We start from the raw sequence: 18,614 nt of genomic DNA, 5'->3' as shown, positions 1-18,614 counted from the left end.
TTTCAAAAAGAGTCGGCAGATGCGAGCCGTCAAAATGAACATCTTGACTTCGGCAGTCCACGATAGCGCCCCAAAACTTCAAGAAGTACATTCCTAAAATAATGTCATGCGTAGAGTGGGGTAAGACTACGAATTTGGCTTGAAAAATTGCACCACCCACAGACACTTGCGCACTACACACACCGAGTGGCCGCAACGCCTCTCCACTCACACCACAAAACATTGAAGCACGGTCATATTCAAACATCACTTTGCGTCCCAATAAGCGCCGAAACTGATTACTCATCACAGACACAGTCGCACCCGTATCCACCAAAGCTAATGTACACACACCATCAATGAACACACGAATTCTGTTTTTGAGCATTATAGTTGGAGGGATGTTGGCACACAGCACATTTCCAGCGGCCTCACCCCCATTGGTCGCGCTGGTTAGTTTTCCTGCTGAGGATGCTGAGGCGACATGGAGCGCCGTCGCGGTGATGGAGAACGACGCGCACAGAAGGCGGGTGGTGGAGTAACACTTCTATCAGATGCAGGGGAGTGGTCGCGGAGATTCTGGTTATGGATGTTGCGGTAATACCCATGCTGAGTATTTGATTGTTGAAAAACAGGACTGTATTGCCGATTGTTGGGTACTGTTGGAAGCGCCGGACGGTTATAGCGAGGTGGGAACCTACCGCGGCAGTATCTGGCGATGTGACCTTCGACGCCGCAGCGGTAGCATATCGGCGGGGAAGGTAAAAAATGCTGTTGTGGATAAGAGCAGGGAACAGGTGGGCGCGTCGTATGTCTGGCTGAATGCTCATACTGCTCAGGAATCCTGGTAGATCGAATGGAAGATCTATGTGCACTTGAGGCGACGTCATACCTTGGGGCGTCAGGCATCGACGGATTCCGGTTGGCGAAATGCATAGGAGGATAGTCAATAGAAGCTGCAACTTCAGGAGCTTGTGGGAAAGGCTGCACTGTAATCGCTTGTGGTGGTGAAGCCGGCCGTCTAGATACCCTCTGGACAGAGACCTCAGCAGATTCGTGCAGGGGAAGTGGGTTGAGCCGCAGGAGTTCTTCACGCAGGATCTGCCGGATCGTCGACGGAAGATCTAGTTGGGCGTGGTCATCAAGGCTGGCCACAGTAGGCACGTTGGCCAGACGCCCAAATTTTGGCGCAATACGACGCGTTTTGAGAGCTTGAAAAGCGCGGATGTGTTTAATAACATCGGAGACTGTTTCAAGGGTGTCTTTGGTGATTAAAAAGTTGTACACGTCAGCCGCGATGCCCTTCAAAATGTGGCCGACTCTGTCTTCTTCGGGCATGTTGGAATTCACACATTTGCACAATCTGAGGATCTCTTCTGTATAAGTGGTGCAAGCTTCATCCGGCAATTGAGCTCTTTGAGCAAGGGTCTGCTCAGCCCGCTTTTTGCTCAGTACAGAGTCACCAAAAGGCTGTTTGATCTCGGTGGCAAACCGTTCCCAAGTTGTCAAATTGTCCTCATTATTCTCGAACCAGGTCATAGCCGTGTGAGTTAGAAAGAAGGCAACATTTGTGAGCATGGTGATAGGGTCCCACCGGTTGTACAGACTAACTCTTTCATAATGAAGTAGCCACTTCTCAACATCCTCACCTTCTTCTCCTCCAAACGGTCGTGGTTCCCGGTAAGGCTGGCAGGGAATAGAGCTGGAGGGGGCAGGCCTGTCACCAGCCTGGCTTGCAGCGTCGCAGCTGGCACGGTTAGATTCGGTGTGGTCCATGATTGTTGGAAGCAGTGGCAGTCCAGCAAGGCGGCGACTACGTCGGAACTCCAGTTGGTCTTGCTGCGCCGTACTTAGGGATCGAACGGAGCACCCCCCCACAAAGTTGTTACGATGAAATAGCAAAGGGGTGTTTATTTACAGTGATATGGCAGTGGGATAAGGTGAAGCCTACTAGCCCTCAGGCACCAACGCTTTCTCCTCTTCTTCTCCCAGACCATCACAATCCTTCATCGTAGTCAGTGGCGTGACAATATATTCAACTCGCAACTAATTATATTGGCTAGCTCAGAGATCAGTAACCTAGAAAGCAATGCACAAAGCCCCTCAAGGTATGCGGTTAAAAAAAAAAAATCATATAATGCTATTACATGCCCATCTAATCAAAATGGCAAATAAGTTATTGAAGGGACAATATTAAACATGTAGAAATTGGTATTAACTTTGTACCTAAAAACCAATGCACTAAGCCCTTCAAAGGTAGGTCAAAAAAATAAATAGAATCAATTAATGCTAGTACATGAACCATCTAATCAAAATGGCAAATATACTACTGAAGGGACAATTTTAAATACGTAAAAACTGGAATTATCTTTGTACAAAGAACAATGCATACACTCACAAAGAAACAAATTTGCTGCTAGAATTGAGCATCTGTACATTTCTGAACAAATAAGATTTTAATAGGAACAAGCAGCTCTTCAGCCTTCCTGCTCCTGGATGAAAATGAACATTAAACATTAAAAAATCTGAATGGAAATGCTTTCTCTGCTTTGCATAATTACTACCAAAAAAAATATGGCACTGGGGCTTTACTTCAAACCTGATCACTCCAGTAGCATATGCTTTATCAGGTACATTTTGTTATACTGAAGCGAGCCTCAAGAACCAAGGCAGTGATCAAATATAAGCACCTGTGATATAAATTGAATTCGACAAACGTGTTCACTTGAAAGCTACAAAAAGTTAGAATGAAGAATGAAACCTTTTCAAATCTGCTTAGCTGTTGGACCTACAGTAGCACATTTAGCATTCTCTTATACTTCCTTAAAAAATGGCTGAGGTATCTTGATTTACCGAGACACAAATAGAAAATGTTACTCTTCTCAAACCACTCACAACAAAAATATATGGCATTTTTACGGGCACAAAATACAGCTGAGCATTTGCAGACTCTGTTCTAATCTTGTCAGAAAATGTCCACGCACTTAATCCGGCAATTAAGACCTTAATTCTGCATCCCTATCTTGCCTGTTAATGTATCTTCACCGCCCTGTGACCAAGCAACTTTTACTACTCACCTCATGAGTTAATCTATGAAAAGCTCCTAAAGCAGCCTCCTTATCCAGTGGTTCCTTTTCGGAATGTCCAAAAATTTTTGGAAAATAATCTGGCAGCAGGCGGCCCAAGCAGACATTGGCGTCAGTCACAGTTAGCGGGCCACCTAGTGAAAGATGGTGAAACGAGACTGTTTTAAAACAAAATCAACGTGGTTATGCCTTGTCAAGCCCATAGATCATCCCATTTTATTCATGATTTTCATGAATTTTTGAATCAAACTTTCTTTAAGAAAGCGCTCAGGTTATGTGGCACTAGTACAGCCTCCATCAAACTTGCCTAGAGAATGAAATAGCAGTGCACTATAAATTAAAGGAGGCAAAACTCGACCATGCCTGCTGGGCCGGAAACAGTGACTAATAATCAATTGCAGTTAAACAGACATATCAGCAAAGCACACAAAAGTAGCCCAGTTCAAGCCAAGCAGCTACAGCCAGGTCTCACTTTCTTCCCATCGCAGTGCAGAGCTCCTGCATTTGGAAATACTGAAGCTCCTATGGTTCTACTTTTACCTATTACAGGAAGTACAGCAGCATTATACAGCAGAAAAAAATTATGGAAAACCAAAACCACAGAAAAAAGCACCAAATATGTGGGGACACATTCTTTCATTTGGATCCAATTTTTCTGCCTTTCTGTGCAATTTATTTACAAGTACCATATATTTATGATTTTTTGCAATTATTTTAGTTCCCTTGGCAAGTATAGCACACAGAAGCAAATATATACTGCTGATATGACAGGAACACAGTAAACTTAAATCTTGACAAATTGAAAACACCATAATACCAAAGTATGCCCAAGACACAACAGCAAATTAAGGAATTATAGCATACTCTAGACAACATAAAATTAGCATTTTTCTCTTGATACTTAAAAACCTCAAGTTGTTATGCTGGCACCAACCAAGCCCCAGTATCACCATAAACCCATACACCACATACATTAATGGCACAGTCACACGCACATGTACTACAGTCGAGCTCGGATATATCGAACTCAGATATATCGAATTTCAGTTATATCGAACTCACGAAATATCCCCTTGAAAATCCCATGTAAAAGTGTTGGAAAGTCGCGTCATATATCGAACTCAAGTTCACCGGTTCTTCGATATATCGAACTCCGCACCACACACTGGAAAGTGTGCCTTCCCCAAAGACAATCGCATCACCCTCGGCCGTTTGCCGCGTGACGTTTTCAAGCCATGCGCGGAAGAAATGAGGGGCCAGTTCGGCAACGGCTGGTCTAGAGCAGTGCCCTACATGCCAACACGTGACATTTGCAAGCCATGTGCGTGAATGAACCAGAGAGAACCGGTGGAAACAAGAAGGGAAAAACGCGATAGAGTGAAACGCAACAGTGTGCCCATTCTTTTTCCGAGCTATCTCTCTCCTTCCTCTCTCCAGACCTTTGTTCGCAGTACCCCGCGCTACGCATGCGCCAAGCTAGCTCAGCTCGTTTTCAGACAGAACGTCTGATGCTTTCTCCAGCGTGTGTTGCGAACCCTCTGCGCGCGTGGCTGACGTGGCTATGGCACCTACGGACGTTAAGAAGCGACAGATATCTCTCTCTCTCTCTCTTTTTTTTTTGTGAGAGTCGTTCATTCTTATCGTTATGCTGTAAGAGCGGCGTAGCGTAAGATATGGTGGCTGCGGATGCTGAAAAGCGGCAGTTTTTTTTTTGCGGGCGTCATTTATTTTTGCATGTATGAATTAACGAAAGCACGCTGTCAGCTGCGATCATAACACCGGCTTTTAGCATTTTTCGCTTCAAACAGCATTTCCAGCTATCACGCTTTGCAATGATTTTGTGGCAGCAGACTACGCCCGCCCCAAGCGCGGCATGATAAATCGATCCACCAGGCTTGTGCAATCAAGCCATCATGAGCACTCTTCCAAGTCTGCTCCTGCCACCGCAGGAACTATCAAAAATAAACACGCCATTATCAATGCGCAGCATCTTGGCACGGTGCCAAGAAATGAGCTGTGAATGAGATGACCGAAACGGAGTGGTGCACGCCATCGACATGCAAGCGAAAACGCTCGCGATTTCTGTCGCGGAGACAGAACCCTTGTTTTGAGATGCCGCAGTGGCTAGAGTGGCGAGGGACGCAGTTCCAACAAGTTGGAAATTTTTCGCTCTGTCGCTGAGACCGCTCAATCGCTTGCATGTGAGCGAGCTGGCCTTAACGCATTTTTTTTTTTCAAATTCTCGGGTGAAAAAGTGGAGGGTGGGTTTATTATGCGAGTGAGTTGATTACACGACAAATATGGTATCATTTTTTCGCATCGTAAGTGCCATCACAAGCCGATTTCTGTATATCGAATTATCAATATATCAAACTATTTTGCGATCCCCTTCGAGTTCGATACATCCGGGTTCGACTGTATACATATACAGCCTTGTGCCCTCGAATTTCTGGACTAAATATAGAGAAAGAAATATTTCACATATTAGTATTTGCAGACAGGTCGTTCATAATTCTGAACCTGAGGCTGTACCTACTTACTTTCCAAATTATTTTTCATTGAAAAGGGTTTTTTTTTTTTTTTCATGTACATGACACATTACCCTACAAATCTGAAAATCAAGCACTTAATGATATGTCACTGATGAAAGGTTTCACATGAGTGTGTACAGAAAGGATGACTAAGGGTCTGTTCGATTCCCCGTAAACTGGTTCATGTGGCGCTGCACTTCGCCATTTGTTTCAGCGAGGAAACATGGCGTCCTCTGAACGACGCCGTGCAATTCAAAAAGTGCAGACATTTTGCAGATCCAGTTTACAAAACGGTCAGCAAAACTGTGCACCATTTCAGCGTTCCGCGTTGAAATGGTGCAGTTGCTGACGCTGCATAAAAGCAGATGACAGCTTGTGCGACAATGGCTTGCGTGTTGTGGTAAACATTGGAGAGACCCTAGTTATTCCACTAGTCAACAAGAATGGTGCCCATGTGTGTGTTTTTACTTCTTTGATGTGAAGTATGCGCAGCCGTTTCCTTTGGCGAATTCGTGTTCTCGATGACAAGTGGAATAACTCGGGTCTTTTCGCCATTTATTACAATGCACATGCCAAAAGCATCACGGCTGGTTAACTTTCATTACGAGAAAATGACTGTTTTTCATAGGTCCCGAAAGATTTTTTTTTTGCTAGTACAAATAAAACTGCAGCACATGTTGCAGCATACAAAAATTTGCACATAATGAAATGCTCTTTCCAAAAACAAAAGTTCCAAACTAAAATATTTATTGGTGAACACAAAAAAAAAATCTGAAAATTGCCATTTTTGTGTAAAAAAATAAACTGTCTGTGCAGCGCCTTCTTCAGCTACATAAAAAAAACTACATGCGCAAACAGCCTCATTTCTCATGCTATGCGGTGAAACAGTTCCTCGTTTTCGTGAGGCACTAAACCAAAACTGCCGCAAACTAGCTGTAAAAGCAAAGTATACATGTTGGACATGTGGCAGACTTTCAGGAATGCATTTTCATGGAATCAAATCACCCGGACTCAGAGTCAAAGCTCACTAGTGCTGGTGCCATTTTCGAGTAATCATTACCACTCAACACCATCAGATAACATAGCTGACCATATGATTCAATATTTGACTTGCTGGAAGTCTCTTGAACACAAACATTTGATGTTAATGCTGCATTACCACAAGTGGCAGGTTTTTTTCTTTTTTTTTTTCAAGCACGGCCACCACGACCCCTTTCACAATAACATATGCACATTAGTTCTCAAAAAGGTCCATCAAAAATAAGAACATCGCAAGAGCAGGAAAATTTAAACTGGTTCTACAAGTGCAGTGCCTGGTATAACCAGTGGATGGTGCTAGGTGCATGAGAAATGATTTCAACATCTGGAAATCGGCAATTTAAAGCATCGATCACCGATGATAGATTTGAACTGGTGTGATAACGAAAGAGTTAATGGCAAAACTTTGTTGTCATGTGCTATTAGAAAATTCATCAAGTTATTCGGGATGTTAGTGTCGGTTGATGCAAGTTGCACACAGCCAACCACAGGTTGCTGGCAACGCCAAGGCTAGCAGACAGCCCGGCCTGCACTCTACCTTTCGTTTAATGAGGTGCCAATGCTGCACTGCTGGAGCTAGCGCTGCACGCTTGCTGCACCGCTGCAGAACTTTAGGAACTTGTGCAGAAGTGTAGCTGAATCGAATGGACCTTAAATTACTTGGCACTGCAGTACATCTAACAATATTACTGTGGAGGCTGAAACTGTTCCTTGTGTGCTTAACAGCAACACAGCTTAAAAAAATAAAAAAGGAACAGATTTAGCTAATTCTGATGTTACACTTGTTCTACACTGCATACATGATGCATTCTCAAGTAGTTTCCAGAATATTATGCAGTTAAAAAGTAAACTTGCTAAAGGAGTCTCTTGTGGGCCTTCAATGTTTTTGAAATGCATACTACGTTGCCACAACTTTGCAAATGAGGAAGGAGAGGAATTCATGGTTTCACCTGATTTGTCCCCCATGAGTAGGAAAACTATAACCACCACATTCTCAAGAACACCAATACTCAGGCTCACATGCCCTTTATAACCAAGACCCAACTGAATCATATCAGTGTTGGCCAGTAGGTAAACATGGAATTTTCAGTTATAATTAAGGGATGTGGGAATAGTGAAATTTTCTAATACAAATCGAATACAAATATGGATAAAAAAAATGCCTTCGAATATCGAACTGAATACTGAATACCTGATCAGCGAAAAAAAAACTGAAAAACTAGAGATAACAAATAAAGTTTGCTTTGTTTATTTCATAATACATATGACATTTGCAAATAAAATAAACTAGAATTGCACAAAAGTGTATATCCCACTGAAAAATCCAGCATAAATTTTGTACAGGATTCCTAATATCCGTTTGTTGTAGAAGAAGCACCTTAATGAAACAAGCTGGATTTGTCATATTGCTCCTGAATATGGTAAACTTGCATTAATTCGGCATTAAAAGGATCAGAAAAAATGTGTGAATTAAATAAAAGCTCGAATGATCGAATGGCCCCCAAAAAACTGCCAAAAACCATTTGCATCGCAGTAATTTTACCTCATGATCATTTTAACGATGGATATCTGCATTTAAGATGAAAATGAAAAAAAGAACAGCATTCTTTCCCGGTTTCATGTTATGCTTCCCTTTGTGCACACTGTCGGGAAGGCCCTCTTCACAAAAGGGGAGGTTCGTCTTCACAAAACGGACCTATCACATTTTGAACATGCGTCACTGCACAGTGCACGCGGTCAAGCATTGTGGTGAAACGTACACCATGGAGAATCTGCGGTGAGTTCAAAAATTTTCGGTGTATATTCGGTAATTTTGAAATATAAGTTTTTTTAAACATAAATGAATAACAAACATATTCGATTCATATTCAAAATTTCTAATATTCATACAAACCATACTACAGCAATAAAAGATGCCCCAAACCTAGGAGGAAGCTCCTTAACTCTTTCTCTACTGCGCCCATTGACCATAGTTAGCCCGCTAACGATGACTTAGCGCGCAGATTTTGAACCCTTCCGCGTCGCTCACGGACACGCTATACTATCTAGTGTGTAGCCGGATAACCGATGTTTCGATTTTCATGCTGTTTGCATTATCGCAAAGCGGCTATTTTTGAGTGCGCTCCAAACATGCGGCAGCGTCTGAGTCGCGAGAGAGAATGGCAGCATCCGCGTCAATGAAGCACGCTTCGAAACGTCACCAAATCTGACAACTACGCACTATATATGATCGATTTTATCAATAACTCAAGCAGAAGCGACTCTGAAGATGCTGTCACTTATAATCAGAATTCAGTTCCGACCCCTATGACGACAGAAACCAGCCCATAACCCCGGCAACTGCGCTTCGGCCCGCCAACGCTGACTTTGTACGCAAATTTTTAACCTTTCCGCATCGCTCACGGTATCTAACGTGTACTCCGGTAACTAAAGCTTCAATTGTGATGCTGTTTGCATTTTTCCCGCGAAGCGGCTATTTTTGAGCACGCTCTGAACACGCGGCAGCATCAGAGTTGCATGCGAGAATGGCGACGACGCATGCTTCGAAATGTCGCAAATCTAACGATCCCACACTGTCTACGACCGATTTTATTGATGACCCAAGCATCAGTGACTCTGGTTGCTGCCTTATCGTCAGAATTAAGTTCCGACCACGACGACGATAGAAACCAGCCTGGAACATCGGCGGCCACACTTTGTTGGCCTGTTTCGCATGCTTCTGGGACCGCTCTGGATGTTTTGTTTGTGTTGATGGTGTCATTTATCTCATTCCCAGGGTGTCAACATCATTTGGGCACGATATCTTGCCTCCCGCAAAACAAGAAGTGGCGTTCTGCCCAAGAAGAGAAACAGGCATCCATTTGAGCATGGCGCTCTGTAGCTGCCCTCGTTGATTGCTCATTATGCATCTACAACACTATTCAATACTAAACTTTTATTTTTTTCACAAGGAGTGGCCAATATAATTCTCTGCCTTTTGCATATCTCAAAAACTGTTTAAAATTTTTGTCATTTCATTTACAAGTGCATTTTGTCAACTTTTGTTACATTTTTTTCTAAAATCTGGATTTTGGGAAATTATATTGTGTGTTACAACTCACGACTTCATATTCAAAGTCGTATGCCTAAAACGCGAATCTATTTAGCTTTCTTTTCACGTATTGCATAAAATTTTAGACATGATAGATCTTACAAAAAAAAAAAATACACTGAAACCTAAAAAAAACTGCCATTTTGCCCACGGTAGGAAAAAAGTTAACAACTTTGTACTGCTATAGGAATAGATACTTCGCTTAATTGTTTTCTCAACACTGTTAATGCCCACACATACCACAATTTCTTCACAACCAGAATAAATCAACAGATGTAAAAAGGCCACTAAAAGTGATCACCTTTCCGATAGCAGACAGGCCCAGGATGGGCCCCAGCTGACTCCGGTCCCACCACAAAGAGTCCTGACCGAAAGAACAGCATGGAGCCACCACCAGCTGCAACTGTGCTGATGTCCAGCTGAGCAATAAAATGTAAAATAAATTCAATTGAGTACAGCTGACTAGCCAAAATTTAACACTGTTGTAATAACACAATAACATCAAAGACCCCATTCTCGGGAAATCCAGCTGCAACAACAGTGTTGTGAGTGAAAAATCATGACCCAGGCTCTGGCAGGTGGTAGTTGGTGGCTGGCATGACCAGTCATTGATTGATAGTAGATTGATATGGTGGCCCGACGTCATGCCACCACATGACATGACCGATTAGGCAAAAGAACTCGGGTCTCTCCTTTCATATGGGAGGGTGACATGAGACGAGGATCACTGCATTCAGAGTCAGACACACTACCCGTAGGCCAATGTCAGCTGTATTTTAAAATATGAAAGTATTATAATGAGTGTGTGAGATATCAGAGGAAGAAATTAAGTTATTAGTGATTAGGGAAGTAGCAAGTCCAGCTGTGCAAACAAGAAGAGCTGGCAAATGGGATCCATTAACGCTGTTGTGTCATACCCTTAATGATGGAGCTTAAGTGACTCGTCAAATTTTATTTATCCCTGAAGTTTCCTTGCTTCGCATTTGCTGTTACTTGCTTTCTTTTCATTTTTTCTTCCCAAAACTCATAGCCCATATTCTGAGTATTACATACTAACATAGGTAACACTCTTGTTTTTCTTGGGTATTCCATGCCAACGTAAGTAACGTTCATCTCACCATGTCAAGACCCTTCCTTCCTTTTTTTTTATTCCTTCAACCCATATCCTGCTGAGTTTTTTATTTTTTTTTTTTTATATCTCTCAACCCCACTACATATTGCCCTAGCCTAAAGGCTGTTTTCTTCTGACTGTGTAATGCAGAAAAAAAAAATCAAGTTTCTTGTTCTCATACCCCCACCACCTGGTCTGTCTTCTTTACTTTGGGTCTATTAACCCTTTTCACATTTGCACAACTGCTCCTCCTTCTCTGCAGATAAGCCAAATATTTAAGGAATTTCAATTTAAGACATCGTCACCTGCTTAGAAAATGGGCTGCTTACAGAAAGAGAAGTGCTGAGAATTTTTTCACTTCCTAAAAATTCACCAAGTAAAGTCTTTCCTTAAAAAATCCCACTTTACAATCGCACCATTCTATCATTTTCGTTTCAGCACTATAAGGCACAGCCTTCACACTCAGATTACATCGTTTTTGAGGAAAAAATCTTGTATAAAATGGGCAATGGGAATGCTTTGGATGCTTGAATAAATTTAAGTCCACTTGTCACAACAGAGGTGACCTGAGGTGCCAACCTCATCATCATCATCAGCCTGACTATACCCACTGCAGGAGGAAGGCCTCTCTCATGTTTCTCCAATTAACCCAGTTCTGTGCTAGCTGCATCCACTTGACCTCTGCAAACTTCTTAACCTCATCCACCCACATAACTTTCTGCCGCCCTCTGCTACGCTTTCCTTCAATTGGAATCCAGTTTGTCACCCTAAGCGACCATCGGTTATCCTCTCTTCGCCCTACATGTCCTGCCTATGCACATTTCTTCTTTTTGATTTCTACTAGAATGTCGGTAACTTGAATTATTTCTCTGACCCACTCTGCACGCTTTCTATCTCTTAATGTTACCCCTACCATTTTTCATTCCGTAGCCCTCTGGGTTGTCCTCAACTTAAGTAGAACTCTCTTGGTTAGCCTCCACGTTTCAGCCCCATAGGTGTGTACAGGTAAGTTGCAACTGTTGTATACTTTCCTCTTGAGCAATACTGGTAAACTGCTAGTCATAATCTGCGAGTGCTTACCAAATGAAAGTGCACTCCATCCCAATCTTATTCTTGTTATTTTCTTTTCATGGTCCGGATCTGCGGTTACTACCTGTCCTAAGTAGACATATTCGCCTACTACTTCCAGTATTTCGCTACCTAATGTAAACTGCTGTTCCTTCCCGAGGCTGTTGAACATTACCTTAGTCTTCTGCATATTGATTTTCAAGCCTACCTTCCTACTTTTCCTGTCTAGGTCATCAATCATTATTTGCAGTTCATCCCCCGAGTTGCTTAGCAAGGCAATGTCATCAGCAAATCGCAGATTACTGAGGTATTCTCCATCTACCCTTATCACTAACTGCTCCCATTCCAAGTCTCTGAATACTTCCTCTAAACAAGCTGTGAATAGTACTGGGGAGATTGTGTCTCCTTGCCTAACACCTTTCTTTATGGAAATTTTGTTACTTTCTTTATGCAGTACTATGGTTGCTGTGCAGCCACTATATATATCTTCCAGCACTTTCACGTACGGCTCGTCTACCCCCCGATTTCGCAATGCCTGCATCACTGCCGAGGTTTCAACTGAGTCAAATGCTTTTTCGTAATCGATGAATGCTATGTATAAGGGCTGGTTATATTCCGAGCATTTTTCTATCACTTGATTGATGGTATGGATATGATCAATAGTAGAGTACCGTTTCCGAAACCCTGCTTGATCCTTTGCTTGATTGCAGTCTAAGGTTGTCCTGATTCTATTAGTGATTACCTTAGTAAATACCTTATACATAACAGACAGTAAGCTGATTGGTCTGTAATTTTTAAGGTCCTTAGAGTCCCCTTTCTTGTGAATGAGGATAATGTTTGCATTCTTCCATGGTTCCGGTACTGTCGATGACACCAGGCCCTGTGTATACAGGGTGGCCAGTTTTTCTAGCACGATATCCCCGCCGTCCTTCAGCAAATCTGTAGTTATCTGATCCTCTCCAGCTGATTTCCCCCTTTTTATAGTTTCTAGTGCTTTCTTGACCTCGTCCTTCGTCACTGGTGGAACGTCTGACTGTTTTTCCCTGCCGCCAATCTCATTACGGTCCTGACTACTTTGGCTACTGTAGAAATCTGTATAGAACTCCTCGGCTACTTTGACTATCTTTTCCATATTAGTGATGACGTTGCTCGCCTTGTCCCTTATCGCATACATCTGGTTTTTGCCTATGCCCAATTTCTTCTTTACCGCTTTAAGGCTTCCCCCGTTCTTTACAGCATGCTCAATTTTCTCCATGTGTATACTTCCTTATATCGGCCACCTTGCGCTTATTGATTAGCTTTGATATCTCGGCCAATTCGACCTGGTCTGTTGGATTGGAAGCTTTCATACTCTGGCGTTTCTTAATCAAATCTTTCGTCTCCTTAGACAGTTTACCGGTATCCTCTGTAACTATCCTACCGCCTACTTCTACACCGCACTCAGTAATAATATCTCTGAAACTATTGTTCATTGCTTCTAAGGTAATATTGCCACCCTCGGTTAGAGCTGAATATCTATTCTGTAGCGAGATCCTGAACTCTTTTGCCCTCCCCCTCACCGCTAATTTGTTGATGGGTTTCTTCCTTACTAATCTGTTGCATTCCTTCTTCAGATTTAGGCTAATTCAGGACCTCACCATCCTGTGGTCACTGCATCATACTTTCCCGCTTACCTCTACATCTTGCATAATGGCGGGGGTTGAACACAGTATGAAGTCAATTTCATTTTTAGTCTCCCCGTTAGGACTTTTCCATGGTCATTTCCGGTTCTTCCGTTTGCTGAAGAAGGTATTCATGATTCTTAAGTTATTGCGCTCTGCAAACTCAACTACAGTCGAACCCGGATATATAGAACTCGAAGGGGATCGCGAAATAGTTCGATATATCGATAATTCGATATACAGAAATCGGCTTGGGACAGCACTTACGATGCGAAAAAACGATACCGCATTTGTCGTGTAATCAACTCACTCGCATAGTGAACCCACCCTTCACATTCGCACTCGCGAATTTGGAAGAAAAAAAAAAAGCGTTAAGGCCAGCTCGCTCACACGCAAGCGTAAGCGATCTCAGCGACAAGCCACAGCGACAGAGCAAAAAATTTCCAACTTGTTGAAACTGTGTCACTCTGCCGTTCGACCCACTGCAGCAGCTCGAAACAAGGTTTCTGCGTCGGCGCGGCAGAAATCGCCAGCGTTTTCGCTTGCGTGTCGCACTCCACGTCTCATCCACAGCTCATTTCTTGGCAGTGTGCCAAGATGCTGCGCAGCGATAACGTCATAACGTGTTTATCTTTTTATAGCTCCTGCGGCGGCGGGGAGCGAACTTCGCAGACTGCCCGTGATGGCTTGATTGCACAAGCCTGGTTCGATTTATCACGCTGCGCTTGGGGCGGGCGTAGCCCACTGCCACAAAATATTGGAAAGCATGATACAGTAGCTGCAAATGCTGTTTGAAGCGAAAAATGCTAAAAGCTAGTGTCATGATCATAGCTGACCGCGTGCTTTCGTTAATTCATACACGCAAGAATGAACGACTCCCGCAAAAAAAAAAAAAAAAAAAAGAAAGCCGCTTCGTAACGCCATATCTTATGCTACGCCGCGCGTACAGCACAACGATAAAAATAGACGACTCTCGGGAAAAAAAAAAAAGGTAGATCTGCGGCTTGTTAACTTCCGCAGGCGCCATAGCCACGTCAGCCGCTGCGCGCAGAAGAGGGCTTGCAACACGCTGGGGAAAGCGTCCGACGTTCTGTCTGAAAACGGGCTGAGCTGGCTTGGCGCATGCGTAGCGCGTGCTACTGCGAACGAAGGCCGGGAAAGAGAAAGGAGAGAGATAGCTGGGCAAAAGAATGGGCACACCCTTGCGCTTCGCTCTGTCGCGTTTTTCCCTACTCGTTCCCGCCGGTTCTCTCTGGTTCATTCACGCACATGGCTTGCAAATGTCACGTGCTGGCGCGCGCAGGAAATGATAACCGCAAATGCGCACGCCTTTAGGGAATGGGCGCGGCGCTGCCCTAGCCGAACTGTCCCCTCTCATTACTTCCGTGCGCGGCTTGAAAACATCACGCGGCAAACGGCCGAGGGTGATGCGATCGTCTTTGGGAAAGGCACACTTTCCAGTGCGTGGTGCGGAGTTCGATATATAGAACGACCGGTGAAATTGAGCTCGATATGTGACGCGGCTTTCCTATACTTTTACATGGGATTTTCAAGGGGATATTCCGTGAGTTCGATATAGCCGAAATTCGATATATCCGGGTTCGACTGTAGTAACTCCCCTCTGCTATTCCTAGAACCAATGCCATAGTCACCTACTGCCTGGTCTCCTGCCTGCTTTTTCCCTACCTTGGCACTGATGTCGCCCATTAGTACAGTATACTGCGTCTTTACTTTTCGCATTGCCGATTCTACATCTTCGTAGAAGCTTTCAACTGCCTGGTCATCATAGCTACATGTAGGTGCATAGGCCTGTACAACCTTCAGTTTAGGCTTGGTTTGTGGGGTTTAACGTCCTGAAGTGGCTCAGGCTATGAGAACCTTCAGTTTATACCGCTTATTAGGCCTAATTACGATGCCTGCCAACCTCTCATTAATACTATGGAATTAATCTATATTACCCGCTATATGCTTATTGACAAGGAGGCCTATTCCTAGTTCTCGCCTCTCCAGTAAACCTCGATAACAATGTACATGCCCATCCTTCAGTACAGTATATGCCTCATTCGGCCTCCTAACCTCACTAAGCCCTATGATATCCCATTTCATACCCTCCAGTTCCTCTAACAGCACTGCTAAATTAGCTTCACTAGCTAGGGTTCTAGCATTAAACATTGCCAAGGTCAGTTTCCAATGGCGGCCTGTCCAGCGGAGCCAAGAATTCTTAGCACCCTCTGCTGCATCACAGGTCTGACCGCCGCCGTGGTCAGTTGTTCCGCAGCCGCTGGTGACTGAGGGCCGGGGTTTTATGGAATTAATCATGAGAGGTTGCGGCCAATTATTGCACTAGGGTGGCCAACTCCTGTTCTGGTGAGGGAGTGCGTTGTCAGAGGTGTTCACCGGCATCAGGTCGCACCCCAAACCTGTTTATGCAATTACATCGACACGTGGATTTTTTTTTTATCCGGTGGAGAATTGCGCGGCACCGGGATTTGAGCCCCGGTCCTCTTGCATGCGAGGCGGATGTTCTACCACTACGCCACCGCTGCGCCAACTTAGTTCACCTTAATTCCACTCTGCCTAAGTTTTGTACCAAGAAACGCGATGGCTTGTGAAAAAAGATGGACAAGAATATAAAAGCTGGTCTGCTTTTGAGTAGAATGTGTCACAAATATCTTACCTGCGGAGCTTGAATCGTCACACCAGCTGTTGTTGTTTCAAAGGTATGGTCAAAGTGGCCATCATATCGGCTTACATCAGTTGATGTTCCTGGAAACAAATAAATTACACATTGTTTGCACTAAAAGTATTCTTGTCAAACAAACAAGTAGGAGAAGAATATGACCTAAATCAAATGGCATTCTGAGCTAGTGGCGTCGCGAGGGGAGTGCGGGGGGTGTGGTCCGCACCAGGTGCGGCTGGGCAGTGAGAGGGAGGAAGTGACGGGGAGCGAAATGAATTATTGTGTAAAGACACGAAAAGGCGAGCATTGGTGCCACTGAGACACTGACTGGTAAGTGTGATCTTCTCGTAGAACGAGTTATTCTGTTGTGAGGAGTAAAGCCCCTTGATACTTTGAAAGTTACGCCAACGATTGAACTTTGCCGCCACCGCGCTACCTCCTCGCCCCTTGCGCGCTCCTTCGCTGAAGGCCGGCTCTCCGCCCGATTTCCTGAGTCACGATTGGTCTCCCTGCCGTTGCCCTTAGAAACCAACGTGCGTCCTGCGTTTTCCTTGTGTTTTTCTTTTTCCTTCGCGCCATTTTTCTCCTAGACTCGGCGATGCTGTGCTTTTATTGCAGCGTGGAAGCTCTATGCCGTGCTGTTGCGCGTACAACTGCAGCAAGCGGCCAGAAGATGGTTATGCGTATTCATGATACCTCAAGGCAAGCGTGACGGCTTGCGCAAGAGTCAATGGATTCACAAGATTAGTCGAAAGAAGTTTATTCCTAGGAAGAACAGAGTTGTTTGCGACGTAAGGCGCCTTTCTCACTCCCCGTAATAACGCGTCACCTGACGCTGCGTTTTCTATTCCTGCTTGCTCCTCAATATTTTTGTGGCGGCAGCATGTTCATTGTATAAAAATAAGGTTGTCCTCTGCAACATGCTGAATATTCTGAGAGGCTCCAAGGCTCCATCATTTCACACGCTGTCGACTTCTGTACAGTCAGAAATACAACACTATAATCAGCTTTTTGCTGTCAGTGGTAAGTGGAAAAGTACAGTCTCTCGATTGCATTTGTCGCGATTATGCTAGGATCCGTGGCCTCCTTCACTAAAAATCAAAATCGGGGCTTGTAGAGGAGCTAGTCTTTCCAGCTTGTACTTGTAGTCTGCGTCGGTTACTCCGGAGCAATGAATGCTGGCCCTGAAAAACTCTTTGGCAAGTAAACCCGAGGTATTGCGGGTAATCTGCACTAGTTAGATCGTACGGCATTTTTTTTTTTTCAATTCTTGAATGTGTCTTGCCATGCTTTGACACACGTGTTGGTTAAAAAGTATGCCTTCGTTTTATCAGGGATACGGCCAATGTGCAGGAGGTGTTCAAATGATCACACACGTGTCAACCATGACTACTAGGCAATGGCAGGTTACCTTCACTTTCAAAGCTGGAGCTCTAAAACCGCCATTTCCGCATATTCATTTACTGCGAGAAAAGTTTTCCCATCGATGTCAAATGACCCGGAATTATTGCATCAATTTTCTGTATTTGCTAAACTTAAACAATCAATAATGATTATAGTTATGATGTAAACATAGGGGAACATTTTGCGAGCAGCAATTCTTAGCTCTGTAACATATTACTCATTTCAATTGTATGCAAGATTTTTTTTTCACCTAGCCTGAGTGATTAACTCATCGCTCTATGTTCTAGCTACATTTTACTGAAGACCCGTTCGAGCCGCCCATATTATACGAACTCGAAAAAAAAAAAGCTGAGGCCCAATGCAGTTCCATTAATTTTCTCTCACCGACCTGTCCTGAAGCAAAGGAAGCCTCCTCGACAGAGACATGAACCTCGCGCTGATAGTAGTCAGTTATTTCTGTGGCTTGCTCTTTTCCCACCTCTATTTATGAGAAAACAAGAAAGTATAAGAATTAAAAGTCAATGTATAGTTGTCTCGTCAGATATTATGAGATAATAGAGATATGACTGACAAAGTAAGTCAATGAAAATTGAGGTATATCAATGGGTCATGGGATGGCATCAGATTAAATAATGATGGTTATGAATAGTGATAGCTAATGATGGTGACTGTTACGGATATTAATAGTAAATGATAGTAATAGGCCCGGATAGTGAGGTGATAGTGTTTGGCGGATAGTGACAGTTATAGGTCACTTGACGGCATTAGTAGATATAGTGATAGATAGGATAACGATAGTTAATGAATGTGCAGTTATATGCTTTCTCATTTCCGCACGTTGAAGGCTTATGTGCACTCTAATTTTTTTATTTGATTGTTGCGTTCAATGAAATTACGCTCTTCTACATAGCGCATGAAGCCACTGCATGCTTGCCCCAGAACTTCAGTGTGTCGGCAATAGGGCC

The 18,614-nt window shown here is 43.7% G+C and overlaps 1 protein-coding gene across 1 annotated transcript in view; it reads right to left on the bottom strand.

Moving 5' to 3' along the window:
* LOC146204586 (5-oxoprolinase) overlaps nucleotides 1-18,614 on the bottom strand; it is a 134,204-nt gene that overhangs the window by 90,125 nt on the left and 25,465 nt on the right. The window contains exons 9-11 of the mRNA XM_084589257.1: nucleotides 16,243-16,331; nucleotides 10,027-10,144; nucleotides 3,057-3,199 (exon numbers count right to left, since the gene is read on the bottom strand). Of these exons, the coding sequence (XP_084445383.1) occupies nucleotides 3,057-3,199; nucleotides 10,027-10,144; nucleotides 16,243-16,331 (350 nt within the window). The remainder of the gene's footprint in view (nucleotides 1-3,056; nucleotides 3,200-10,026; nucleotides 10,145-16,242; nucleotides 16,332-18,614) is intronic.

The sequence above is a fragment of the Amblyomma maculatum genome, chromosome 1 (genome assembly GCF_055883805.1).
Source record: "Amblyomma maculatum isolate TAMU_Amacu chromosome 1, ASM5588380v1, whole genome shotgun sequence".
Classification (NCBI taxonomy): Eukaryota; Metazoa; Arthropoda; class Arachnida; order Ixodida; family Ixodidae; genus Amblyomma; species Amblyomma maculatum.
The sequence above is the reverse complement of the archived record's forward strand: the minus strand, read 5'-3'. Positions and strand labels throughout refer to the sequence as shown.